The 27,795-nt window shown below is 60.1% G+C and overlaps 1 protein-coding gene across 5 annotated transcripts; it reads left to right on the forward strand.

Annotated features, from left to right (window-relative positions):
* Positions 1-865: 865 nt before the first annotated feature.
* L1CAM (L1 cell adhesion molecule) lies at positions 866-26,639 on the forward strand. 5 transcript variants are annotated; one of them, XM_087426847.1, is made up of 28 exons: positions 866-972; positions 10,627-10,844; positions 13,973-13,987; positions 14,610-14,715; positions 14,937-15,139; positions 16,181-16,303; positions 16,405-16,575; positions 16,872-16,983; positions 17,113-17,297; positions 17,472-17,603; positions 17,742-17,885; positions 18,615-18,726; positions 18,848-19,014; positions 19,125-19,281; positions 19,495-19,619; positions 19,780-19,890; positions 20,128-20,325; positions 20,561-20,631; positions 20,813-21,035; positions 21,887-22,002; positions 22,218-22,419; positions 22,516-22,638; positions 22,737-22,910; positions 23,011-23,154; positions 23,260-23,415; positions 23,928-24,062; positions 24,443-24,515; positions 25,203-26,639. In XM_087426847.1, the coding sequence occupies exons 2-28, from the start codon at positions 10,769-10,771 to the stop codon at positions 25,432-25,434; spliced, it is 3,786 nt and encodes a 1,261-aa protein (XP_087282973.1). In that variant the 5' UTR covers positions 866-972; positions 10,627-10,768; the 3' UTR covers positions 25,435-26,639. The 5 variants fall into 5 exon arrangements, with proteins under 5 accessions (XP_087282973.1, XP_087282977.1, XP_087282976.1 ...); XM_087426851.1 differs by having other exon boundaries at positions 23,011-23,130; XM_087426848.1 differs by having other exon boundaries at positions 914-977.
* The last annotated feature ends 1,156 nt before the right edge of the window (positions 26,640-27,795 follow it).

A 27,795-nucleotide genomic window follows, 5' to 3' on the forward strand; every position in this document is an offset into this window, starting at 1 on the left:
TCAAGCCTGGGGGGCGCTGGGGAGGAGCGCCTTCCCCAGGCTTCCAGTGCAAGGCTGCGGGGAGAGTGGGGCCGCCAGGAAAGGTCGGGATGAGGCCAATCCCCACGACAAAGAAATAAGACGCCGGGCCTGGGAAAGCTGGCAGGGAGTCAAATGAAGATCTGGGAGTTGGGAGTGGCAGCTCCAGGGGCGCCCTCTTCGAGACCTCCTCGCCCCCGGGCTCTGGGCTGCGCAGGAGCCCGCGCCCCTCTGCGCGTCCCTGGCGGGCTGAGATGGAGGCCCCCGCGCCCCTCCGGGGCCGGGCGTCTAGGATGGGGGGATTTGGGAGCAAGCCCAGGGAGTCGGGAATCCTGCCCTTTGTGGCGGGGCGTCCAAACACTCCACGACCAGGGCGCGGCCGGGACCGCGTTGCTTGTGGATGCCCGTCGCTCGCCAGCGCCCTCGAGGGCGGAGTGGAGGCTGGAGGGATCTGTTTCCCCACCCGACTCCTCTCTCCACAGCCCAGCCCCGCGCCCGGGAGCCTCCGCGCCGCGCGATTCCAGCCCCGAGCCTCCACTGCGGCGCGTGCGCCCCGGTGTGGGGCACTTTCGGGCCAGGTACTCCGGGGCTGCGGGTGCGGGTCCGGCGGGACCTGGCAGCGGGGGTCCCACCGAGCTCTCGGAGGAGGCCACCAGGGGTTCTCAGCCTGCGCCGGGCTCCGCAGTCTGGCTCCGCCGGGACGAGGGGCGAGGGCGCGGCGGGGCGGGGCGGGCGGCAGGGGAGGTGATCTCACTCCCCCTCCCCCGCCTCGCCTGCGCTCCCCTCCCCCTCCTCTGCGCGCACGCCCGCCCCGCCCCGCCCCTCCGCGCCCCCGCCCCGCCGCCGCCGCCGCCGCCGCAGCAGCATCGGCATCGCAGACGCGCTCGGGCGGTGGGTCCGAGGCCGGTGTGCGCGGAGGTTGGGTGGGCAGCCGGAGCGGCGCCCGCAGCGCAGGTAAGGTGGGTAGGCCTGCCCTCGCCCCCGGCCGCGGCTGCGACGCCCCCGGCCCCCCGGCCTCCCGGAAGCCCAGCCCTGCCCCGGGGCCGAGAGCAGAGAGCGCCGCTCCGCCCGGCCTGCGGTCATGGCCGGAACCCCACCCAGGCCGGGCACCCGGCTCCGGGCCCCGCGGACGGGAGCGGGGAGCAGGAGGGAGGCCGGAGGCCAGAGACCGACAGGTGAGGGGTACCTGGGCGGCGCCCAAAATGCCGACCCGGGGAGGGACATTCCGGGGGCAGTCAGGCAGGGTCTGTGCGGGCAGGTGGGGGCTGAAGTTGGCACATCTCTACGGGTGTGTGCATGCGTGAGAAAGGGAGCGCAATGGGATGAGTGACCCCCATCGGCCGTGGTGGGGTGTGGCCCTGGGCGTGGCTGCCCGTCTTCCCCAGTGGAAGGGCCCTGTTTGGCCGAAAACCCGGCTGCCAGCATGGTAGGGGGGAGGTTGGGCTAGTCTGCCCCTGCAGTGGGGGGAGGGGCGGGAACAGGGCTGGGCGCTGCCTGGCCCTCCTCCCCAAGGTGGGGGGGGGCGGGCTTTGTTCTCCTCCCTCTTTTTTCCAAACCCTAGCCTGGACTCCCCAGGGCTCCCCTCCAAGCCTGCACCGTGACCAGGGTCTCCTCCCCTCTGAGGCGCAGGATGCGTCTGTAGCCTGTTTCTGCAGGCCCTTGTGGCCAAGAAAGGGTGCACTGAGTGAGGTCGCCTGGGCACCCACCGATGTGCAGCTGTGCACATGGGTGTAGAATATGGGTCCATTAGGTAGGAGGGGTGAGGGAGCTAGGGCCTCACCGGCTCAGGGCCAGGGATTCTGGAAAGCAAGATGCTCGGGGCCCTGTCCCTGCTCACTGCAGGTCTTTTGCCCATTGCCGAGTCTTCCTGCCTCTCGTTATGGGAGGGGTCTGCAATTCCTATTCCTCCCTTCCTAAGGCAGATTTTTGGGTCTCTTGGTTGGGAGGGGTTGCAAAGAGCACCTGATACAACCTGCTGCCCCCTACAGGGTATCTGGAGCCCCGCCCATCATTGCCTGTCTAAGGGAGGCAGGCCCAGGGCCACCTGCCCACCCCAAGGAGTGGGGGCCTGGAACCCCCTCCAAGTAGGTGCCCTGCTTCCAGTTAACTCTGCCCAGAGGGTGGGGGCTTCTGGGCAGCCCAGTGCCATCTCTGCCAACTCACGTGGCTCTGACGGTGAGTAAGCCAGCCAGCCGTTCTTCTCATGAACTGCTGCCCAGCCCCATCTCTCTAGTCCTCTGTGGGGTGATTGGGGCAAGGGGCTGCCCAGGGCCTCTTGCCTCTGATCAGCTCCTTGCTGCAGGCGATGGGACTCAGCCTGGGGTGGCCTCTCATCAGTCACAGCACGCATGGGCTCCTGAGCCTTTGGGGTTCTCGGCTGTCTATGGCTACATGGCAAGTTCATATCAGGGCTGAGACAGGTCCCCTCTACTCTCCCCACCCTGGCTCCTGGCCATTTCTCTTTGCTCCATCTTAGTCACTCTCCATACTCATTTATGTCTGTGTGTGTGCCATCCCAAAAGTAATACATCTTATTGTGGTACACTTGAAATATATGGAAAAGAACAAAAGAAATTAAGGATCGCTGGTGATCTGATCACCAAGAGAAAAATCCGCTCAGCACACCCCAGCCCCAGTCTCCTTGGTTTGCTACAACCTGCTCCCAAGAAGCTCTTCCCCCAGTGCCCAGCCCCAGCCCCCTGCAGAGCTCTGAGCGGGGGGCACAGCACCCTGCTGTGGCTCCCTGCGTGGTACTGAGCTCCTCCCTGCCTGGGAGCTCAGTGGCTTGGGCTGGGCAGTGATTTGCTGGGCAGCTGCTCACTGCCAAGGGGCTGCTTTGGCCAGGCTCGGGGCTACCCTTGGAAAAGCCAGTGACAAACCCGACCAATGCTGTCTTTGTCCTCAGGGGGTGCAGATTGGGTTTCTTTTTTCCTTTGTGACTATCTGAAGGGAAAAGGGAGGCAGGGAGTGAGGAAGGACCTCGTCTGAGGCCTACCCCAGTGGGCAGGGACACTCGGTCTGCACCCCCATCAGCCTCTCTGCTGCCGAGGCGGGTGCTTTCCATGGCACGCACTTGGGAAAGACCAGCTGGGGGGTGGAGGAGGCAGCCCTGTGTGCCATGCCTGCCATTTCCCAGCCCAGTGACTTGCGACCCTCAGTCCCTCCCCTGCTTTGAGTCTCAGCCCTCTTGGCTATCACATGAGGGCCCAGACTCCTTAAGCTCCAAGGTCCCTTTCAAGGCAAACAGTCCCTGGTGCCACTCTAAATGGCTGCAACTGGAAAGAATGTCTCTCAGGGCACTCTTCTGGGCAGTGAGGGCCGTGTGGCCTTGCAGAGTGGCCCAACCAGGCCACGCTAGTAATGGCCTGCAGCGTCTGGCTAGCCTCCAGGAGAGCCAGGGTCAAGGTGTGATGGAAGCTTTTCCCAGACTCCCTTCTTGGGCACAGGTGGCAAGGGCTCTGGTGTGAGGAGGGGAGTGAGTTCCCAGGGTGCCCTGGGGGAGAATGGAATGGAGGTGGGGTCCTGTGCAGAGGTCGGCCAAGATGGCCACCCCAGCCAACACCCTGCTTCCCCAGGCCCCCTCTGTGATTCAGACAATGGGGGAGGCAAGGGGGCTGAATCCCCCCTCTAGGGTTCCAAGCCAGCCAGCTGCTGTCTTTGCCCTACTCCTTCCTCCCATGATTGAGAAGGCTGGGTTTACGTCCCTGGGTGGGGCCGTCGGGAATAGGCCCTCAGCAGGACCTGCCCCCCAGTCTTTCTCCCTCCTGCTTCCTCTGCGCCTCCTCCTTGTCAGCCGCCCACCTCTCTATGCCCCGCCATGCCATCACCTTTCCCCTGTCTGCTCAGTCAGAGTCTCACTGTGGGGGGTGCACCATTCCCCTCCTCTCCTCCTCCTGCCTCTGCCTGCCCCACCCCTCCGGATAGGTACCCTTGGCTCCATCTCTCTGCTTCCCCTTTTGTCTATCTTCTCTCTCTGCTCCTCTCCCCTCCCGCCCTCCCACCTCTTCCCTGCCCCGATCTGCATGGCCCTGAGCTTGACCCCGAGCTCAGTGTGGGAGTGACCACTCTACTGTGGCAGCCACCCAGCACACGGCCACTAGGCTCCAAGCCTTTGGGTTGGGCCCAGACCTCCTGTGGGGGCCTCGTCTGACCTGGAGAGTGGACAGGGGGCACCTGGTGACCACCAGCCAGAGGACTGAGAGGCGGGCAGTTAGCAAGACCAGCCGCCTTCTCCCCAAATATCCATAGGCTCTTTGTGGAGAGAGGGAGGAGCCGGGGCAGGGTGGGGAGTTCCTCTGCAGAGGGAGAGTCTGGGCTGCTGGGCTTCCCAGAAGCTTTTCTTTGTCCAGTGCCCCCCAAGGCCTCAGGAGCTTGCCTGTGCCCTCCATGTTCTCCCCAGGTCACGAAGCTACAGAGGGAGGGCCCAGCCAGTCCTGCCACTTGGCAGCTCACGCCAGTCTCTGGCCCTAAACCAGCAGGGACAGCTGTGTTGGCCTTGGATTGGGTGGAGCAGGAGGGCGGCCTTCTGGGCCTGTCCATCTTGATGGCAGTCTGAGGATGGAGCTTGAAGGGAGGGGATGAGTCCCCAGGAGCTCCCTCCCCTCAGGTCTCTGTCTAAAGTGTTCAGAGCCAGACCAATTGGGAGAGGGCGGCCAGGTCTGGAGCTTCGCATGGGGGCAGCTTTGGGCCTGTGGGTGTGTGTGTGGCTTCCAGTATTCCTATTTGCATGTATAGGGATCATATATTTGGTTGAATGTGTGCATTTGTGTGTGTGTGTTCGTGAGAGAGCATGCACATACATCCTCCTGTGCCCACATGGAGCCCCTGGGGTGCCCCGACTGGGCTTGTGCTGGGAAAGGGTGAGGCTGATGGTGGGGGCCGCAGAGGCTGGCATGCCGAGCTGTGTGACTTGGGGCTTCCCGTTGAGGAGGTGCCCTCCGGCCCCTCCCCTGGCCGCCTGTGTTCATGCCTTAGGAATGCCGAGGTCCTGGGGACAACAGAGGCTCCATTGTCCACCCTCAGGCTTCCTGTGCCCCCTCGGCCCTTTAACCTTTGGAAGTGGAGAGCCCCGAGGGGGCTGGAGTGGCCTGGCAGTGTCTGAGCCATTTCCAGGCGCCCCTGCCCCGCTGCTTGAGCCAGGTGTCCCAGGCCTGGTGGGTCTGAGCAGCAAGCTCCGAGGCATGCAGCTAGCACCTCGTGCTGTGGGCTGGGCCCCTCTCGCCTCTCCCCTTTGCTTGGCACCTTCCCTGCACTGCCTGCCTGCTCTGCAGCCTTCTCTCCCCTCAGGGCCTGGAGGCAGGCCCTGCCGGTCCATAGGAACTGGATGTATGTTGCCCCCTCTGGCCCGGCCCCCAAAGCCCCCCCTAATGCTAGGTTCATTTCTCAGGTAGGGGTTTCGGAGCCTACTCTCCAGAGCCGGAAGGAGAGCTTTGAGGGAGTGGAGGGGGGTGCAGCTTTTAGGCCGTGGGCATCAGTTTCCCCAACTGTCTGCGAAACTTTGCTGTAGCGCTGGCGTTTTAGGGGGCTGGGAGGCCTGAGTCTTGGCGCCTGCTCTACTGTGCCTCAGTTTCCCGTTCTGCACAGGAAGGGAGGCAGCACTGTCCCTGAGCCTTGACTGGAGAGAGGGACCTTCCAGGTAGCTGAGGCCTCTTTGTGAGGGGCCCTGGGGCCTTTGGCTTCAAGAAAGGGCTCAGAGCAATCGGAGATTCTGGATAGCAGGGGAGGGGACCAAGAAACCCAGACTGTCCCTCAGCGGACCAGGGAAAGGAGTTTGCCTTCTCTTGGACGGAGGCTTTGGATGGGGGTCGTGTAAGGCCCAAGCCTGAGGGAGGGGATGGCTCCTGCTCTGTGCTGAGGTGTGATGTGTCACATCCTGCTTCTGCGTGGCCTCCTCCCAAGATTGCCCTCCCTGCTCCCTGCCTTTGCCTACCATCTGCCTAGCAAATAGGCCCTTCCCCAGGGGGAGGACAGCTTGGAGGCCATCCTTGTCCAGGCCCCTGGCCCCGGGAATGTGAGCAGGCATACATGTTGGGGTGCCCGAGTCCCTGAGAGGTGAGCTGACCCCCAGAGTAGTCTTTTGGCAGCTTCAGGAGCCTCCACCCCATCTAGAACCCCAGCCCTGGTGAGCATCAATGCCAGCTCTGTGACCTTGGGCACGATGCTGTAGTTCTCTGAGCCTCAGTTTCCTCATCTGTAAAATGGGGATAATGATAGAACCTCCTTCCCTGGGGTAATTTTAAGGTTTAAATCAGTGATGTGTGTAAAAGTGCTTAGAAGGGTCCCTGGCATGTGGTAAGTGCCATCCATGAATTTATTTAATAAAATGGGGCAGCTAACTGAGACACTGGGGTGGGGGAGGAACCGTCTGTCCTGGCTAGTGAGATCCCCCTTCCTTCCTCAGTGGAGACTGTTCTCCCACAAAGGGTTAACCTCTGTCCCACCCCTTCCTCCTCCTTTAAGGAGAATGGTCCATTACAGGTGAGCTGTCCTTGTTGCCGTGGAGACTGCAGCCTTCAGGGGGCTGAGGGTGCTCTCTTAGGGGGGCCCTTAGGGAGGGGCGAGGCGGGAAGCACAGAGGACAAAGTGGCAGTCCTTTAAGACTTCCGGGCCCCCAGGTCCCTGTGGGGGCTCCCACCCAGCAGCCTCCTTTATTATCTAAAGAACCCATTAGGCTGCAGCAAGCTTTCCTCTTGGCTTCCCCCATCTCTGCCAGTGGAGGGAGCTGGGCTCCATCTCCATGGAAACCCGTCAGCCACAGCCTGGGGGGAGGACGAGGAGGAGCCTTAAAGGAACACAGTGCATGAGATGTAGGTGACACCCACATCCTCATATACACACCGACAGGCTCAAAGACCCCCACCAGCCCTGCTGAGGAGACATCCCAGGAATGGGTGCCCCCATGTACCCCCCAGGGCTACAAGGACATGAACCCAGCACCCACACTGATCATCTCACACACCCAGGGCACTGATCCCCCAGCCCTGCCCCTGCTTGGGCCTGCCGGGGCACAGGGCACTGCCTTCTTGTTACTTCTCTGTCTGGCAGGCGCATTTCTATCAGATACGAGGGGCAGAGAGGACTCCAGGCAGGACCTGAGAGCTGGCCTGGCATGTGTGCAGTGAGCACGCTCGGGGCACCCTTGGGGGTTCCCATGGTGTGTGCGTGTGTGTGTGTGTGTGTTCAGAGAGGAAAGCAGCCACCCCAGGTCTCAGCCTGGCTCCACAACTTTCCAAGCCCTGGAGGACAGAGGAGAGGACACCCCAGGGGATGCAGGGGCACAGTGGGACCAGAGTGCAGCCAGAGGCGGAGCTTCTCTGGGGTCCCACTGAGCCCCTCCTGGCAGGCTCCAGTGGACCTTACCTGGTCCACGTCAGTGCCTGCCACGCCCTCTCTCCCTGCCTGCCTGTGTGCGGTGAGTGAGGTCCCAGGGGAAGAGCAGCCTGCCTTTGTTGTGCACACCCCCAGCACAGTTGGGGCCCATGTGGGCGTGCACACGGACACTCACTGTTGTTCCTGTGGAAGCATGGGTACCGCCTCCCAGCCAGGTGGCTGCTCACTCCACCTTAGCAGCAATCTTGGAAGAATCCACTGGGGTCCTCAGGGTGCTTCTCCCTCTCTCCCCTTGGGGGGCCCCACCTGCTCCCTGAGGGCCAACTAGCAGTGGTTTATTCATCTTGTCTTACAACTGCCCCCTTGCCCCAATGCCACAAGTGGCCAGGGACCTGCTGCTCTGCCTCTGTTGTCATGTGTTTTGTCTTTCTGGTCCTGTCTCACGGCTTCTCCGCTCTCTGTTTTTCTCTCAGCCCCACCAGTCAGTCCAGCCTGACCTCCAAGCCTGAGAAGCCCCCATCCTCTGACGCAGGCCTATCTCCTCTCCTCCTCCCCGCCCCTTGCCTGGCACACCCCCAAGGGACAAGGACTCTGAGGAGGCACTGCTAGGCCTGTACACATGCGCATGCCCCTCACTCTTCTCACTCTTTTGGCCATTTCTCATCAGTGCTCTCTGCAGCTGTCTCTCACCCTTTGTACTCCTCTTTCCTCTCCTCTTCCTTTCCCCACTGCCTAGGTCTGTTTCTGGATTTCTCCATCTTGGTTACCGTGGTGGTCTAGTGTCTGTCTTTGTCTCCCATTCCCTGCCCCACTTCTCAGCCTCTCCTGCTCCTTCCTGCCTCTTTCTCGCCCTGTCTGTCACCCTTCAGTCTTCCCCAGCCTGCCCCCACTTTGCAGACATGGCCTTGGCTCCATCTGTACACCAGCTTGTGGAACACTCCCCCCTTCCCCTGCCCCTGGAGGTGCTGACGGGGGGTGGGGGGCCTGCTGAGCTGACAACCTGAGCTGCTTACTCTGTAATTGCCTGAGGAATGGTGAGAGATCAGAGACACAGCAGCAGTGGGAGGGGAGGAGGCAGAGCCCCCTCCCAGCTGTCAGGGGCCTCTCAACCTTCTGGCTCCTGCCTGTCTCTAAGTGCCCGGGAAAGTGGCGAGCTGGGTGGCAAATACCAGGAGACTAAAAGAGGTTGGATGTGAGACCATGGGGCACTGAGATGGGCCAGAGATTGGGGACCAGTGGGCTGGGGCTATTGTATTTCCCCTGTGTTTATACCTGGGGTATACATGCTAAACCGCATTCTGGGAGTCTAGATTTGGAGAACAAATGGAGGAGCCGGCATGACGGCAATCATCATTCCAGCAAACAGAGCACCCGGGCATCCTCGAATACAGGAAGGTTCTTCTTTGAGCTTCCCCTCGCTCATTTCCCTCCCTTCCTCCTCCTAAGACCAGAGCACTCAGAGCTCCCAAGGCTGCTGTTTGATCACCTGCCCTCTGATCTGAGTCTCCTACTGCTTCCTACAGGCCTTGAAGTTGAGGCCAAGGCCACCTGGGGCCCACCCTGCTCGCTCTGGCTTTGTGGGGGAAGGTAGGGGTGGGACAGGTCCGCTGTTGGGAGTTGGCCATGTGTTCCCCACTTCCTACCATACAAGTCATTCTCTTGGCCTTCAGCCCATCCACGTTGACCCACTTTGGTGCTTCTCTACCTCCCCCTCCAGCTTTGGGTAAGGGAGTCTGAGAGCTCCAAGCTGACTACTGTTTGTCACCATCCACTTTCCCTGCCCAGTCCCCAGGAAGTCTGCCGCATTCCCCACTCTTCTCCGGTCACCTTACACAAAACCAGTTTGTGGCTCCTGGTTGACTCCTGACAGAGTCTAGATGCCTTAGCACAGCATCCTAGGCCTCCCCAACCACCCCTCCAGCATTCGGCATGAGGCTTGGTCCCCTCTTTGATAAGGTCCTGTCTGGGCACAGGATGCCCAGTACAGACTTGGTGAGAGCATCCCGACCAGCCTCCAAGCTCAGTCACCCAGTAACATGCTCTTGACCCTCCAGCACTTTCACCACTAGCCTCCTTCTCACACACCTTCCTGTTGAGTCAAGCAGTCTGTTTTCTTGAGAATCTGTTTCCTCTTCCAGTCATTGGCAGAGAAGTCCCCAGTCTTTGGGACTCCTTGCATACAGGTGGAATGTGGGCATGGCTGGTGTCACTTGGGCTTGGGGTAGACACATCTAGCAGTTAAGCTCTGAAGATTCAGAAGAAGACCCAGAAGTTGGGTCTGCCAGACACTCGAGAGGTGTCAGAAACACTGCCCCAGAGCTTTCCCTGACCCTTTCCCTGACCTTGGCCTGGAGCATCTGGAAGGCTGAATGCCACAGTTGCCTCTGTGCCCCCTCCGGGGACCTGAGGGACAGCAGAAAGGTGCTTTCCTCCTTCCCTGCCTCTTGCCATTTCTCGAGGACAGACTTCCTTCCCCCTTCTTTCTTCATTTTCCTCAACCTATTCTGTGAAATGTAGCCTTCGTGGGCCCCTTTCCTCCCTTCTCTGTCCCCACTTCCCAAGCAGCCTCCCACACCAGCTTTTTAGGCCTGAACAGCACCCAGGGATCAGTTGGCTCTGAAACTTACAGCAGCACGACTGTGACAAGAGTTCTCTACGTACGTGTGTGTGCATGCTTGTGTGTGCACACAGATAGCAGACATGAGGATTCATCCCCCACAGATCCAGACAGACACACAAGAAGACACACACACTCCTGCATGCACACACAGCCAGCAGACCCATGTATTGATTCCCCAGACACACCCACTCATGAGTGCACCTCCCTCGCAGAGAAGACACATAACAAATGAGCTTTTGCACACACACAGCCACGTAAATACTGAGGTGCTTATTTGGCTACATGCAGATCTACATCCACACTCATGCCCGCAGGCACCTACTTGTTGGCACCTCAAGTCACACATGGGGACGACATGCAGAGAGAGGCCTGTAGCATGCCTAGGGGAGCTGATTGGGGCAACAAGTTGATGCTGGAGAGGCAGCTGGTGTGGAAGGCACAGAGAGAGAGTAGGAGGGGAATGAAAGGCATCCTGGAGGCCCAGCCAGTGCAAAGTCTCTTCAAGATTTCTCCCTCCAAATTGGTGGGGAGGGAAGGAGAGGGGAGCCAGCCAGTCGGTGGTGCAGCTGGGGGAGGGGCTGGGGGAGGGGCCAGGAGCCCAGGCTCGCCCAGATGTTAGTCACTAACATTGGTCCACTCTCTATTCTTTCCTCCCCCAGCCTTCGCTTCCCTCCTCCCCTCTCCCAGTGCCCCCACCCCTGACTCCCACCCCAAGCTGCCCACCAGCCCCCTTCCCTCCGGTCAGTGCCTGAGCCGACCCAGCCGGCTGTGCCGCGCCGAGCCACCGGCGCCGCTGGGAAGATGGCCGTGGTGCTACGGTACTTGTGGCCTCTCCTCCTGTGCAGCCCCTGCCTGCTCATCCAGATCCCCGAGGAATGTGAGTAGCTGGAGGGAGCCTCCGTGCCTCCCTTCACCGCCGCGCTGGGCTCCTCTTTATCTTCTGCTTTCTCACCTTCTCCCGATTGCGGACCCTTACCCCCTCACCCCTTCTTTCCTGGGCACGGAGTGAGCGGAAGATACCCAGGACGTTGGGTACCTCTGAAGAGAAAGAGTGGAAAACACGGGATGTGTCAGCACCACGGACAGGGAACAGGCACCGGCGGTCCTGTGCAATTTCAGCACCACGGACAGCGGGACTGGCGCTGGACCGGCCTCCTCTGTCCTCTCTCTGGGCCCGCCCCACCCCTCCCCACACTCCTCCCCCAGGGGTGTGGCGGGCAGGAGAACGGGGCCGTTGTCCCCAGTCCTCAGCTAGCTTGTGAAAGGCCTGGATTCAAGTCTTTTTTTTTTTTTTTTTGTGAGGGAGATCATCCCTGAGCTAACATCCATGCTAATCCTCCTCTTTTTTGCTGAGAAAGACCAGCTCTGAGCTAACATCTACTGCCAATCCTCCTCCTTTTTTTTCTTCCCCAAAGCCCCAGTAGATAGTTGTATGTCATTGTTGCACATCCTTCTAGTTGCTGTATGTGGGACACGGCCTCAGCATGGCCGGAGAAGCGGTGCGTCGCTGCGCGCCCGGGATCCGAACCCGGGCCGCCAGTAGCGGAGCACGCACACTTAACCGCTAAGCCATGGGGCCGGCCCCTGGATTCAAGTCTTGCTCCCGCTTCTGACTTGCGTAATCCCATCTTATGCCCTTGGTAGCCCTGTCTGAGAACTGAGATAGGAAAAGACACCTTGCAGAGGCCCTGCAGCCTTTTGGATCCTTATGATTTGATGTCTGGTTATTTGGTGGGGCTGGAGGGGTGGGGCTGCTGGAGCATTACATTTGTAGGGGGTCACAGGTAGTTGTGTGGGTGTTGGGGAATGTGGTTAGAGAGTTGTGACTGAACATGAGCATTTGTGTTTGCTTGTGAGTTGGACAAGCTGTATATTTGTGTGTGTGGTTGTGATTGACTAAGCATGGATATTCCTGAGTGTGATTTTGATTTCCTGTGTGGATAAGTTTGTGAGTCACTGAAGCTGTTACTTAGTTGTCAGGTTTGTGGAGGTCCACAGTTGTTTGACTGAACATTTGATTGTAATGGATAGTGTGTACATGTGAGTACCTGTTTGTGTGTGGGGGGTGTGTTACTCTGAGATGGTGTCTTCTCCTGAGTGTGAGCAGGAGATGTAAACCCACTGCTGTAAGTGGCTGTTGGGCCTGTGTGAGGGGCATTTCACGGGGTAGCATTTGTGTATCTGAGACTGCTCCTTGGTAGCTCCAATCCCTTCATCCCTTACCTTGCCAAATTTGTCTCTGAGCCTGGACCTGGAGGAGGCCAGTGTCATTGAGAGACGTGCTGGGGGCTGCAGGTGGGGAAGATTGTCCATGCCAGCAATGGGACAGGGACTGAGGGAGGTAGGCTTGGAAGGCATCTGGCATTAGGAGGGTAGTGAGGGTTTGGAGGAGGCAGAGAGGGGCTGATGGGACAAAGGTTGGGGATGCCCCCGTAGATATGCACACGGAGGTTCATGCAGTCATGCCTACACAGACTCCCTCAGCTACAGATGCGTGTGGATGTGCACGTAGGCAGACATAGATGGGCCACCTGTATCCAACCAGGCACAGAAATATGGAAGGGGCAGAGACCCCAAGGGGACATATAGGAGGCATGCAGACACACACAAGTGAGGGGTTTAGACACAAAGGAACACAGTCATCCACACAGACACAGAGGTGGGTGTACAATACAAAATTGTACACTGAATGCAAGCATGCACACATACAGCCTTCAGATGTACTCCGGCAAGACACACCCATATACAAACACACTGGCAGACACTCACAGACATACTGCGGTACCCCCCGCAACATCCACACACGTGCCCGGACTCACACATGTACTTGTCCTCCTTCCCCCTCTGTCTCCTCTCAGTTGCTTTTCAGGTCTTACCCTGGGCATCAGCCTGCCCTGCTACCGCATGGGCTGGGCTATCTGGCCGGGTGTGTCTGTGTGGAGGGGCAGGGAGACTTGAGAGAAAGGCAGGAGCGAGGAGAGAGGAGGCGGCTGCCCTGGGCACTGGCTGGCCCCTGTTATTGACTCGGTACAATATGACAGGTGGCCCGATGCCTCCCTGGTGCAACCTGTCCTCCAGCTTGGGCTCTCTCCCTCTCCGGCCACTCCAGGCCCTTTTGTCTCTTCTCCTGCTTCCTCCACCCAGTCGATTTTCCCAACCCTGTCATCCCTGTCACTGTCTCTTGCTCTTGGGTTGCCTGCACTGGCCCCTCCCCAGCTCAGGGCTCCCTCTGTGGTGTCCCCAGGGAGGCCCCTCCTCTCTCCTGGGGGCCCTCACACTGAGGTCTTCTGCAGAGACAGAGCTTTCAGAGGCAGCGCACTGCTCGCCTCCCCTCCCTCTCTCCCCTCCTCATGGCCGCGCTGGCCAGTGCTGAGCTGAATCCTGCGGCAGGGCCAGTAGCTCTGGGAGGAAGGAAGGGGAGAAACCGAGGGCTAGTGCCAGCCCTGCAGGCAGTGGGAACGCAGATGCAGTGGGGCCTTTGGGAGGACTTCGCTGGGAGGGGGCAGCTGGGCTCTGAAGGCTGGGCCTGGGTAATTGAAAACATGGAGCTGCACTAATTGGATTAGGAGGGAAACGGGCTGGAGCAGGGGAGGGTGCCCTAGCTGCGGGCTGTCTGCCTCCCAGCCTTCTGAGGCATCTTGGGTGGGATGGGGGGCAGTTCTGCAGGCCCTGCCAGGTGGATGCCAGAGTCTGTCCAAAGGGCACTCCTTGTTAAAGGCACGAATTTCTCTCTCCCTGCCCACTAGAGCCGCAGCCTGGCTCCCCCTGGGCATTGCCCCAGCCCGGGACAGGTGATCCAGGCTCTGTCCTGTCCTTCTGGGTCTTGACTTGCCACAACTCCAGCCCGGCCTGTGCCCCCATGTTACCGGGCCGTAGCTTCCTCTCCCACCTTCCCCTTCCCCAGGGGTCTGCACACGCTTACTTCTTCCCATGCATCGGGCCCCCTGCTGGGGCTGCGCATCAGCGTTTCTCTCCACTCTCTCCCTTGCTGCCTGGATTTCTCAGATGAAGGATACCACGGTAAGTTGGGGGGCGGTGGGAGTGTTTCCTAGAAGGCCAGGGTGAGAGGGCAAGAGGGGGTGCTCAGCTTCCCTGTGTGCCGTGTGCCCTGTGCGTGTTGTCATCTTTTCTGGATCTTGGGTCCTTGTCCTGCTGTCTCAGCCTGTCCCTATCTTGCACCTGTGTGGGCTGTCTTTGTTCTGTCTCTGTTCTGGCCTGGGTTTTCTTGTTCCTCTCACCGTTTCTTTCTGGTACTCTGTCCTTCTCTCTGGGCCCCTCTCTCCCTGTGAGGAGTATGTCCTTGGTTTCTGTGTCTTTGGCTTTTGTTGTCTCTCATTACTTTGTCTGTCTCTTTGGCTTCATCTCTCTCTTTTAGGCATCTTTCTTGGTCACTTTTGTTGCTGTCTTTTCTCTGTTCTCTTTCTACATTTGTGCCATGTCCCTCTCTCTCCCTCTTTTCACGTCCTATGTGCCTGTGGCCGAGCTAGTCCGTCTCTCTAGCTTCTTCTTCCTCTCCCCGCATCCCCATGGCCAGGGTGCCTCTCAGGGCTCCAGACCCTGCTTCCTTCATGGTGGGACGGGTTGAGGCTGTGATGCCAGCCAGATGCCATCCTTACCACCACTCTCCCCATCCTGTCCCCAGTGATGGAGCCGCCTGTCATCACAGAACAGTCTCCACGGCGCCTGGTTGTCTTCCCCACAGATGACATCAGCCTCAAGTGCGAGGCCAGCGGCAAACCCAAAGTGGAGTGAGTGACCTTCACCCTCTAAGCCCTGTTGTTGACTGCTGACCTCAGCTGCCAGCCGTCATGCCTCCCAGCTTCTGATCCCAGGCACCCCTGATCCCCCTCATCACCCTTGGTCCTGCCCCTGTCCCAGCCCATCCCTGGGGGCCCATTGCCTCTGGCCTGTTCCAGCCCCTGTCCCGAGTTCCTGGGACTCAGGCCTCTGAGCCCTTTCCTGCCCACAGGTTCCGCTGGACTCATGATGGCGTCCTCTTCAAACCCACAGAGGAACTGGGCGTGACTGTGCACCAGGAACCCCACTCTGGCTCCTTCACCATCACGGGCAACAGCAGCAACTTTGCCCAGAGGTTCCAGGGCACCTATCGCTGCTTTGCCAGCAATAAGCTGGGCACTGCCATGTCTCACGAGATCCAGCTCATGGCCGAGGGTGCGAGGCACTGCGGGGACAAGGGAGGGCCTGGGGCACATGAGAGGGTCCCTGAACAGGTCTCAGGGAGCTCACGTGGGAGTCAGGGCTGGGAGCCGTGCTTCCTCAGCTGGTTTTTTAGTGTGCCGAGGGGACGGGGTGCCCTGCCAGACTGCAGCTGTCTTCCCCCCGCCCTGTCTCTTTCTCCACCATGTTTCTGCTTGTTTCCATCTTCCCTTCCCTCTCTTCTCCTCTGCCCTTTGCCCCCTCTTAGCCTTGCGGCCTGCCACATGGTGGATGCTCGTGGGCTCGGGCATGTTGACCAACAGTGGCTGGAGGATTGATTCTCTGCCTGCTTTGCCCCTCCCTCTGGTCTGCCCTGTCTCTGTCTGAGTCATTGCCTGGGCTTGGGCATCTGTCTCCTCTCCATCTCCACATTGCCATTTCCTTCACCACTTTCAAGTCATCTCTCTCCACCTCCCCCATTGCTCTATTTCCCCTGCCCTCTGCTTTCTCCTCCTCCCTCCTGCTCCCATATCTCCTTGTCCAACCTGGCCTCTCTGGCTCCCTCCTTCCTGCTCTCCAGCTCTGTCTCTGTCTTTATCTGTGTCGCCCTTTCCCTGGGGTTTTCCCCCTGCATTCCACCCTTCCCGAGGTTTCTGCCTCCCAAGCATGCTCCTCTCCCCTCTCCGCCCCTCTGGTTACCTTGGGAACCGTTGCCATGGTTTCTGTGTCAGGATGATGGAAGGGTCTGTGACTCCCACATCCCTCTTCAGCTCCCCTCCCCCACTACTGCACCTCAGCCTCCCCCTACCCGTGCTCATCCCATCCTCAGGAGTGGGAGCTGAGAATTGTGGCAGGTTAACCCTTCACAGCCATCTGACCTGCCCATCCTCTCCTCTGCATGGAGTGCCTGGCTTCACCTTGAACCCAGAAAGGACCCAGAGCCTCTTCCTCCCTTTATGTGAACTCCCTCATGGCCTGGACATCCCTCCTCCTTTCCCCTGCTTTGGCCTGGAGGAGACTTGGGACCCACAGTGCCAGCCTCTCTATCCCTTCTAGGTGCCCCCAAGTGGCCAAAGGAAACAGTGAAACCTGTCGAGGTGGAGGAAGGGGAGTCGGTGATTCTGCCTTGCCACCCTCCACCCAGTGCAGAGCCACTTCGGATCTACTGGATGAACAGCAGTGGGTGCCAGAAGGGGCTGCTGCCTGGTATGGGGTATCCGTGGGTGTGTCTTCCGGGATGGGGGTCCTGACCTCTGCCTCGTTGCCCCCCACCCCCACAGAGATCTTGCACATCAAACAGGATGAGCGCGTAACAATGGGCCAGAATGGCAACCTCTACTTTGCCAACGTGCTCACTTCGGACAACCACTCAGACTATATCTGCAATGCCCACTTCCCTGGCACCCGGACCATCATTCAAAAGGAACCCATTGACCTCCGGGTCAAGGCCAGTGAGTCCCAAAGGCTCTGCCAACCCCGCCCCCCTCCTCTCTCACCCTCAGGCATCAGGCATGGCCCATCCCATAGAGCAGACGACCTCAGTGTTCCTTGAGGGCAGCTTGGCTCCCACATCAATCCTGCTCAGATCTCTTTCCAGGTGGCAAGAGCAGAGATGGGGCCTTCCCTTTAATTAGAGGAGGAAACTGAGGCCTCAGGGGCTCACTGGTGTGTGCAGAGTCACCCAGCCTGGTAATATCCTGGGTGGAGGGAGGAGGGGACCATGCGCCCACCCCCTTTCTCCCCGCAGCCAACAGCATGATCAGCAGGAAGCCACGCCTGCTCTTCCCCACCAACTCCAGCAGCCACCTCGTGGCCTTGCAGGGGCAGCCGTTGATCCTGGAGTGCATCGCTGAGGGCTTGTGAGTCCGGGCACCCTGGGTGGGGCCGGGGTGGGGCAAGGCCTCTGCCGTGGAGCCGGGCTGAGCGGCCTTGTCCTCTCTCCCCTCTTTTCTCCTCACTTGTCCTTTCTGCACCATGGCCCCGGGCAGTCCCACGCCCACCATCAAGTGGCTGCGCCCAAGTGGCCCCATGCCAGCCGACCGAGTCACCTACCAGAACCACAACAAGACCCTGCAGCTGCTGAACGTGGGCGAGGAGGATGATGGCGAGTATCGCTGCCTGGCTGAGAACTCGCTGGGCAGTGACCGGCATGCCTACTACGTCACTGTGGAGGGTATGGTGCCTCTGCTGGGCATGACCCCCCATCCCACTGCATAGGCTTCTCAGAATGACCTCTGGGGACAGTGGTCTGTGATGCCCACCGTCATGGGAGGCAGGCGGGGTCTGGCCCAGGGGCAAGAGCTGGCTGCAGGCTGCGGGCTCAGGGCAGATCTCCCCTTCCTTGCAGCTGCCCCATACTGGCTGCAAAAGCCCCAGAGCCATTTGTATGGGCCAGGAGAGACCGCCCGCCTGGACTGCCAAGTGCAGGGCAGGCCCCAACCAGAGGTCACCTGGAGAATCAATGGGATCCCTGTGGAGGGTGAGAGGGCCTCGGGCAGGGGCAGGGAGCATGGGGAGCCCTGGGGACTATGGGAGAGGGAGCGGAGGGTGAGGAGGGGCCTCGGCGAGGCTCACTGCTCTGGCCCGGGCCCATGGGGCCCACCTGCTGCACACACAGAGCTGGACAAGGACCAGAAGTACCGGATCCAGCGTGGAGCCCTGATCCTGAGCAACGTGCAGCCCAGTGACACAATGGTGACCCAGTGTGAGGCCCGCAACCGGCACGGGCTCCTGCTGGCCAATGCCTACATCTATGTTGTCCGTGAGTGCCAACCAGCTGGGCCCGCCTGCTGTCCGCTCCTTGCCTCATAGCCCCCAGTCTGTCCCTGTAGCCCATCGGGCAAGGCCACCAGACCAACTCAGCCAGCAGCTGGTGTGTCTATCACGGCTGTCGTTCTCCTTGCTGGGGCCCTGCACCCCATCTCTCGCCCATCCTCACAGCATTGGGTGGAGGGGGTGGGCGTGGAGGAAGGGCAAGGTCCTGTCACTACTTACAGATGAAGAAGCAGCCTCAGAGAGTGGTCTGGCTCACCACATGTCGCTGAATGGAGGCTCACCCTTGCCAGGATGTGCCTGAGGCCAGCCTGGTGGCTCCTTTCCTAGAGCCTTGGGAAAGACGGGCTGGGCCAGGCAGACCTGTGGGAAGAGGTAGACCATCAGTGGGGCCTCGACTAATTAGTAAAACTTGAGTGGCTGGGACGGGAGGCACGTCTGGGGTGGAGGGGACGGTGTGTCCCAAGGCAGAGAGAGGCTCAGCCCGGGCGTGGCCAGAGCTGGGCACAAGGAAGCAAGGTGGGCAGGGCTCCTGAGGGCCTGAGAATGCCAGGCACAGTTGGTGGTGGCTTCCAAAGTCTGTGAGCCCTCCTGGGAGAGGCTGCTCTGCCGAGCCCTGCGTCTGCCCCCCGATCCCTCCCTCTGGGCACAGTGGGAGCAGTGGGCTCTCTCCCGGCCCTGAGTCCTTCCCTGTCGCCCGTGACTGCTCCTCCCCCAGAGCTGCCCGCCAAGATCCTGACCCCAGACAACGAGACATACATGGCAGTCGAGGGCAGCACCGCCTACCTTCTGTGCAAGGCCTTTGGAGCCCCTGTGCCCAGCGTCCAGTGGTGAGTGCCCCTGCCCTGGGGCAGGGGGCACCCTGTAAGCCATCTTGTGGCCCAGGGAGCCAGGGAGGGCAGGGGACCCCAGCCTGGGGAGCTCTGAGGCATGCCCCCCTGCTCACACTAGGCTGGACAAGGAAGGCAAGACCGTGCTGCAGGACGAGCGCTTCTTCCCCTATACCAACGGGACCCTGGGCATCCGAGACCTCCAGGCCAACGACACTGGACACTACTTCTGCCAGGCTGCCAATGACCAAAATAATGCCACCGTTGTGGCTAACCTGCAGGTCAAAGGTCAGATGACCCTCCACCCCCACTGACATGATCAGCAGTGCCTCCAGGAGTGGGGGTCAGGGTCTCTGCAAGACACCAGAGTGATCCTCCCTTCCCATCATTGCCCTCAGATGCCACTCAGATCACGCAGGGGCCCCGGAGTGCAATCGAGAAGAAAGGCTCAAGAGTGACATTCACATGCCAGGCCTCCTTTGACCCCTCCTTGCAGCACAGCATCACCTGGCGTGGGAATGGTCGCAACCTCCAGGAACTTGGTGACAGTGACAAGTGCGGGCCCAGCCCCAACCTGGGCTTGGTGGAAGGGGGCAGAGGGGGAAAGCAAAATGTCCAGACCTTCTGGCCTTATCCATAGGGGAGTGCCCCTGCTTTGAGAGGGAATGTTCTGGCAGGAGAGGGAGAGGAGGAGAGCAGAGCGCAGATGGCAGGAAGTGGTGGGTGTGCTGGGAGCAGAAGGACAAGCATGCCCCCTGCCCCCACCAGGTACATCATAGAGGATGGGCGCCTCGTCATCCACAGCCTGGACTACAGCGACCAGGGCAACTACACCTGTGTGGCTGGCACCAAGCTGGACGTGGTGGAGAGCAGGGCAGAGCTCCTGGTGGTGGGTGAGTCCTAGGGTGGTATCGGGCTCGAGGCCTGAAGGTATGGGGGGCACAGGCCTCCTGGCGTAGGAGCCCAGGCTCACATTGCAGGGTCCTTTTGAGCTGGGGGGTGGGGCAGCCGGCTCAAGAGTGGGCCAGAGAATCCACCCTCCGTGGCCCTCAGGGATCCCCGGGCCGGTGCCTCAGCTGGAGCTGTCCGATCATCACCTGTTGAAGCAGAGCCAGGTGCGCCTGTCTTGGAGCCACGCTGAGGACCACAACGCCCCCATCGAGAGTAAGAGGCCTGAGCATGGCGCCACGCACCTCCTCCACCACCACCCCTGCTAGCCTTCCCTGCTTGCGGCTCCTGCCTCCTCCCAGGGCCGTGGCTCTATGACAGCCCACCTCACTTGGACATGCACCTGTGTTCTGGGGCTCACGGTTCCTCGGGGAGAGCCAGACCTGTGCCCCCATTACCCCTCCCCCATGTGCCACATGCTGATGACTCCATTGCCGGTTCACTTCTTTGCAGAGTATGACATTGAATTTGAGGACAAGGAGATGGCACCTGAGAAATGGTACAGTCTGGGCAAGGTGCCAGGAAACCAGACCTCCACCACCCTCAAGCTGTCACCGTATGTCCACTACACCTTTAGAGTCACTGCCATCAACAAATACGGTCCCGGGGAGCCCAGCCCGGCCTCTGAGACTGTGGTCACACCTGAGGCAGGTGAGCCACCTGGGAGGGGGCCTCAGACACCAGGGCCCCGGGCTCTGCAAGGAGGGCCTGAAGAGGTGAGCGTGCCCAGCTCCTCTGCTTCCGGGTTTCTAGCAGAAGCGGGTTCCCTCAGGGCTGCTGGCTCCTGGCTTCCAGGGCCAGAATGGGCCATTCCTTCCTTGGTTCTCAGCCTTCGTAGCCTCAGCAGGAGCCCATAGCGTTGATGTGTTGACACATTACTTTCCAGCCCCAGAAAAGAACCCCATGGACGTGAAAGGGGAAGGGAACGAGACCAACAACATGGTCATCACTTGGAAGGTGAGGGGCCCTGGGGCTGAGCTCGCCCCTAGACATCAGGCCAGGACCCAGGGGTTCACTGCTCCCCCTGTCTGTGCTAAGGACCAGAGGGTGACTGGGGACATGAGGCTGGGCTGGGTGGTTGGTCACAGGAGGGGGTTGCTCTTGGCCGACCAGTATCTCTTCTGTTCACCCCCTCCAGCCGCTCAAGTGGATGGACTGGAATGCCCCCCAGGTTCAGTACCGTGTGCAGTGGCGCCCTCAGGGGACACGGGGGGCCTGGCAGGAACAGATCGTGAGCGACCCCTTCCTGGTGGTGTCCAACACGTCCACCTTTGTGCCCTATGAGATCAAGGTCCAGGCCGTCAACAGCCAGGGCAAGGGCCCCGAGCCCCAGGTCACCATTGGCTACTCTGGGGAAGACTGTGAGTATTTGGCTGGCGCTGCCCATGTGGAGGGGGTGTGGAGCCCCTGTGCTTGTGCGTGCATGGTCTGCTCCCCTCCCATCATGCCAGGATCCGCCCCTGCGTGCCCAGTCCCTCTCTCTTAATAGCACATTTCCTAGGAGTTAAGATATTTTCTTTTTTTTTTTTGGTGAGGGAGATCAGCCCTGAGCTAACATCCGTGCTAATCCTCCTCTTTTTTTGCTGAGGAAGACTGGCTCTGAGCTAACATCTATTGCCAATCCTCCTCCTTTTTTTCCCCCAAAGCCCCAGTAGATAGTTGTATGTCATAGCTGCACATCCTTCTAGTTGCTGTATGTGGGACACAGCCTCAGCATGGCCGGAGAAGTGGTGCGTTGCTGCGCGCCCGGGATCCGAACCTGGGCCGCCAGCAGTGGAGCACGCGCACTCAACCGCTAAGCCACGGGACCGGCCCTAAAGATATTTTCTTATATAACCAAAGTGCGGTTATGAAAGTCCAGAACCATATATTTATGTAGTTGGCAGCCGATATTCCAATTGTATCAAAGGAAAGAAGCAGGACAGCTAGACCCATGTGGAGTCTTGCCTTTCCTCAAATCTGGAATGTTAGCAGGTGTTAACTTTGGTCACCTGGTCAAGATCTTTGCTGGTTACTCCTTTGTGTAGTTACTGTTTTCTCCCTTGCAACTGAAAGACAGGCTGCAGGGAGAGACCCTGAGACCATGCAAACGCCCTGCTCATCAAACTGCCTGCCCACCATGTAACATCCAAATCCATCTTCCCCTGCGGGAGGGGTCTGGGCTGGCCTCAGGATGCCACAGGCCCTCATCCATGTCACCGGCTATTTCCAGACCCCCAGGCAATCCCTGAGCTGGAAGGCATCAAAATCCTCAACTCGAGCACCGTGCTGGTCAGGTGGTGGCCTGTGGACCCAGCCCAGGTCAAGGGCCACCTCCGGGGATACAATGTAAGGGTCCAAGGGGCTGGTGGGATCCCTGGAGTGAGGTATGAGGTCACCAGGAGTGACAGGATTGGGAGTGGGCCTCTGCCACATGCCAGCTGCTCTCGCAGAAGTCCGCAGGTTGGGAGGAGAGGGTTACTGTTGAGGTCAGTGGGGAGCATGTGCCCAGGGGTCACTGCTGGATGCCTTCTGCCCCTACAAGGTCTCCTGTCCACCTACAGGTGACGTACTGGTGGGAGGGCAGTCAGAGGAAGCACAGCAAGAGGCATGTCCACAAAGGCCACGTGGTGGTGCCCGCCAACACCACCAGTGCCATCCTGGGGGGTCTGCGGCCCTACAGCTCCTACCATCTGGAGGTGCAGGCCTTTAATGGCCGGGGGCTGGGGCCTGCCAGCGAGATGACCTTCCGCACCCCAGAAGGAGGTGAGCCTTGCATTCCGTGGCGCCGCCCCCCCCCTTCCCTCCCTACCCCAAGGAGGGCCTGGACAAGCACCTGCCAGTCATCTCTGTGCCCCGCAGTGCCCGGCCACCCTGAAGCGCTGCACCTGGAATGCCAGTCGAACACCAGCCTGCTGTTGCATTGGCAACCCCCGCTCAGCCACAATGGCGTGCTCACTGGCTACGTGCTCTCCTACCACCCTCGTACGTGTGTGATGGGCCCAGCCTTGCCACGAGGTGGAGGGGAGCGGGGTGGGGTGGGCAGAGCTGGCGACCAAAGCCAACTCCCCCTGTCCTCGCAGTGGACAACGGGGGCAAGGAGCAGTTGTCCTTTGACCTTCCGGACCCTGAGCTGCGGTCGCACAACCTGACCAACCTTAGCCCCCAGCTGCGGTACAGCTTCCAGCTGCAGGCTACCACGAAGGAGGGCCCTGGCGAGGCCATTGTGCAGGAAGGAGGCACCATGGCCCTATCCGGTGAGCTGGAGAGGGTTGAGGAGGCCTTGCCAGGCAGCCCGGACTGGGAGGGGGGGCCTTGGACTGCCTCGAGGTCCCACAGCCTCCTCTTGCTCCCCAGGGAACCGGAGTTTTGGCAACATCTCGGCTGTGGCTGGCGAGAATTACAGCGTGATCTCCTGGGTCCCCCGGGAGGGCCGGTGCAACTTCGGATTCCAGATCTGGTTCAAAGCCTTGGGGGGTGAGCACAAAAGAGGACCCTGGGGTAAGGGGAAAGGGGGGCTCTGGGCCCAGAGGGACTGGGCGTGGCATGGAGCCAGGTTGCTGCCTGGTACTCCTGCTCACCCCTGCTGCCCTCTTGCCCCTGCAGACGAGAAGATGGGTGCTCATCTCCCGCCACAGTACGTCAGCTACAACCAGAGCTCCTACACACAGTGGGACCTGCAGCCCGATACCCGCTACGAGATCCGCCTGCTCAAGGAGAGAATGCTCCTGCACCAGATGGCTGTGAAGACCAATGGCACCAGTGAGGCCCCATAGGCACCACCCAGTTAGCTGCCCTCGGTCCCCGGCATGGTCCCACCGCCCCAGGCCCCATGCCACAGCTCCTCTCTCTGCTTCCCTCAATCTGGCTGCTCTTTGGGCCATGATAGAGAAGTCCAGGCCCTTGAAACAGGCCCTTCCAGTCCTCCTCCTGTTGTAACTGTTTCCAGTCCAATCATTTTCATACAAGATCCTTCTCCCTGCCCCCATGCCCTGTCCCCCAGAGGGTCCCCCCAAGCATCAGTTACAAGCATTGCCTCAGCCCCAGGTCATTACTCCCCCCGGGCCGTCTGGTGTCTGTGGGCCTGGCCCTCACCCTGCCCCCACCCAGGCCCTGGGGGCAGAGGGCTTGTGAGTGGATGAAGCCAGAGGCTTGGAGTTAGGCCCACACACAAGGCCATGAACCTGGCACGTGGGTTCAGGTTGTGGGGCTGTGGCACCTGGGGGGCCTCACATCTCACCCTGGGTTCCATCTTCTTCCTGCCTCCCGCTCAGGCCACGTAAGACTGCCTCCCGCCAGCTTCACCACCGAGGGCTGGTTCATCGGCTTTGTCAGCGCCATCGTTCTCCTGCTCCTAGTCTTGCTCATCCTCTGCTTCATCAAGCGCAGCAAGGGCGGCAAGTATTCAGGTAACCCCAACCCCGGTGCTCGGCTGTGGAGACAGAGCTGAGGGGAGAGGGGAGCCAAGGGTCACCCTTCGTCCCTTCTACAAGTCCTCCTCGGTCCCCAAGCCCCTGGCAGGATGGCATGGGCGTGTCGGGGGCAGGCAGGGGGTGCAGAGGGAGCTTCTGCACAGACCGGGGGCAAGCGACAGCCAGGCCCACATGGGGGAGTGGTACACTCTTGAAGGCATCTTGGTTTCTGAGAGCTGCCGAGACCAAGTGCTGGGGGCACTCGGAGCACAGAGGGAGAGCCTCCCCCGGGTCCCCTGCCTGGGGATAGGACCCAGTGTCCAGGGACAGGCTGAGGGGGCAGGAGAGGAAGCTGGACCCTCTCTGTGTGTCTCCAGTGAAGGATAAAGAGGACACCCAGGTGGACTCTGAGGCCCGGCCGATGAAGGACGAGACCTTCGGCGAGTACAGGTGAGCTGGGGGTAGCAGCGGTGCAGGCGGCTGCCCAGCAGCTCCCTTGCCGTCATGTCTGACCCTGTCTCTCTCTCTTCTCTGTGCTGCCGGGTGTTGTCAGGTCCTTGGAGAGGTAAGGCAGGGGTGGTGGGAAGATACCATCAGACCCCGATGGCAGGGACCCTCCTGTGCACTGTGTGCCTGGGAGTGCCATTGGCCACCGCTTGCTGGGGCTCTGCGCTCCCCCAACCCTCTGGCCCAGCAGCTCCCTGTTTTAGGGAGAAGCCAACACACCCCAACTCCTCCTCCCCCTACTGACATTCAGCCTCTGGGCCTGCCTGTCATCTTCCCAGCTCCCCCTCTCTGGGCTCTGCTCTTGTCCAGCTCCCCCTCAGGCAAGGAGCCAGGCCCCATGAGCCCCCCCAGGCTGAGTGCCCACTTGCTCCCTCACATCCCCCAGGATCCTGGGCAGGCCAAGCCTTTCTCCTCTGGTGGTGTGCCCCTCTGCCCTCCCAGGTGTGTGTCAAGGATGAGAGCCTCTTCCCCAAAGCATTGGGAGCGCATGGAAGGCAGGAGGAACCTGGCGCTGGGGCTCTGCCCAGCCCCGCCCTCCAGCCAGACCTCCTCCCTAAGGCCAGCACCTGTCAGCTCCTGCTGGGCTCTGCTGGGCAGCCTCCCACTCCCTCCCACCCTTTGCCCCTGCAGTGACAACGAGGAGAAGGCCTTTGGCAGCAGCCAGCCTTCCCTCAACGGAGACATCAAGCCGCTGGGCAGTGACGACAGCCTAGCCGACTACGGGGGCAGCGTGGATGTCCAATTCAATGAGGACGGATCCTTTATTGGCCAGTACAGCGGCAAGAAGGATAAGGAGGCAGCGGGAGGCAATGACAGCTCAGGAGCTGCCTCCCCCATCAACCCTGCAGGGACCTTGGAGTAGGGGGTCCAGCCAGGCAAGGCCAGGCAGGGCACAGCCTGGGGTCGGGCTGCAGGGGAGTCAGGCCAAGACCCCCGAGCCCGGCACCTGTGCTGGGGCCCTGGCCTTAGGACTGAGACCCCTCTCTCTCCACCAGGCTGCATCCTTGTCCTCTGGTCCTGGGCCTGTGGGAGGCTTCAGTCAGGCACCAGAGGAGAGGAACTCACTGCCTTGGATCTCCCTCTGATTACCCTGTCCTCACTTTATTGCCAAAACCCAGCTGCACCCCTTCTTGGGCACACACTGCTTTGCTCCAGCTCGGGGGCCAATCACCCACACATCAGGAGCCTTCAGTTGCTGCCTCACCAGCCTTTGGGCAGAGAGAGGCCATGGTGGGGGGGAGTGGGGATGGCCCCGGAGGGGTCTCCCAGATGCTGCCTGGTGGGGTCTCCTCAGAACCAGCATTGGCACCTCCATCCCCAGCCTGGCTGGGACCAGGGACAGAACTCGGTGTACCTGCCATCTGCTCCCTTTTCTTTGCCCTGTCTGCACCAACTAGGTGCAGAGGAGGCCATCTGGAGAGCCCAGAGTCCCCACCTGCCAGTGTCACCTCGGTCAGTACCCCTCCTCCCGCTGCCCACCCCATCTTGCGGCCGCCTTTCAGGAGCTCCATACACACGCTGCCTTCAGTACCCACCAGACAACATCCAAGTGGCCTCTGTCACCGCCAGGTGTGGGGCAGGCACATTTCCTCCCTGCCATCCGGGCTGGCCTCTCTCCTGGCCACCACCACACCCCAGGACCCTTTAGAAGCCCGCCGGCCTCCAGTCTCAACAGTTCCCTTCCTCAGCCTCCCCTGCCACCACCTTGGGAATGTAAATACACCTTGACTTTGAAAGTTTGTCCCCTTGCCCTCTCCCCATTGCCACTAGTGTGTAGGCAGATGTCTGAGTCTCTAGGTGGTTTCTAGGTTTTATAGTAATTAGCTTTGATGATCCCATCCCAGGAAAAATAAAAAGACAAAAAAAAAAAAAAAAGGAAAAAGGAAAGATTGGTTTTCCCAGCTCTGCTGTGCTCCTGCCTGGCAGCCCCAGTCTCCCTGTATGCCTTTGCTTGGTCTGTGGATGAGCCCTTTACAAACAAACAAAAGTATATATATATATGTACATAAATATCAGAATTATAACAGGCAAATAAAAACCTGGAAACAAAGAGAAACTGTTGTCGTTTTACTGAACATGGACTCCCTGGCCATGTCCTACACTGCTGTGTGGAGCCAACCTTGGAGAGCAGCCTGAGACCTCCTGCCTGCTGTTCTCGGCCTGCTCCGGAGCCGCAGCTGGGACCAGGAGTTCCGCCTGCCCTGCCAGGCCTTGCCCTCTGCGCCGTTTACCTTGCTGCCTGCCCCTCTTCGAGACAGCTCTGGGCTCGCACCACAATTGGGCCCCTCATTCCTGCAGCGGGGCAGGTGTGGGGACGTTGTGTGGCCCCCAAGTCCCGGAGCCCTTGGCCCTCAATTTATTGGCCAGCGCCCAGGAGCTTCTTCCCTGTCTAACGTGACAACCGACCTGCAAGAGCCCACCTGGCTCCCTGCTTCAGCGCCCTGGTGGACTCATCCTCCCTGGGGTGCTCGCCCTCTAAACCAGTAAAGCGCACTTCAAATGAGTGACCACAAGCGTCAAGTGGACCCCCAGGGATAGCCAGACTGCCTTGGGAATTTCTGAGTCAGTTGGCTCCCTGGCTCTCCAGGTGAGGGTCCCGCATCTTTCCCCAGCCCCCGGCCACCACTCTCAGTGGAGGCCTTTGTTTCATCTTTAACTGAGCGAGTAGAAAGCATTAGAAGAGAATTTCTGGGCCGGCCCTGTGGCTTAGCGGTTAAGTGTGCGCGCTCTGCTGCTGGCGGCCCGGGTTCGGAACCCCGGGCGCGCACCACTTCTCCGGCCATGCTGAGGCCGCGTCCCACATACAGCAACTAGAAGGATGTGCAGCTATGACATACAACTATCTACTGGGGCTTTGGGGGGAAAAAATAAATAAATAAATAAAATCTTTAAAAAAAAAAAAAGAAGAGAATTTCTTTCCCCAGTTCCTGCTGTCAAATCCGTCCCCCCAGCCCCAGACCCGATCCCTCTGCCTGGCCTCGGCCCCCTGGGGCTGAGCTGCAGTCCATCGAGGTCAGCCCCTTTCCCCCCCAGGCACTGGCTCTCCCTCCTGTGACCCACGCAAAGTTGTTTTGCTTCATCGTCTTTCTCTTTTCTGTGGCTCTAATTTTCCCATCCCTGTTGATTGGTCCTGTCAGCAGGCGAATATGCTGTAACAGCTTCCATCCCTAAAACGCTCGCTCAGAACGCCACACACCCCTCCAGCTCTTGCCCCATTTATTTC

This window comes from Ceratotherium simum, chromosome X, assembly GCF_057802395.1.
Source record: "Ceratotherium simum simum isolate JZ-2026a chromosome X, ASM5780239v1, whole genome shotgun sequence".
Taxonomy (NCBI): domain Eukaryota; kingdom Metazoa; phylum Chordata; class Mammalia; order Perissodactyla; family Rhinocerotidae; genus Ceratotherium; species Ceratotherium simum.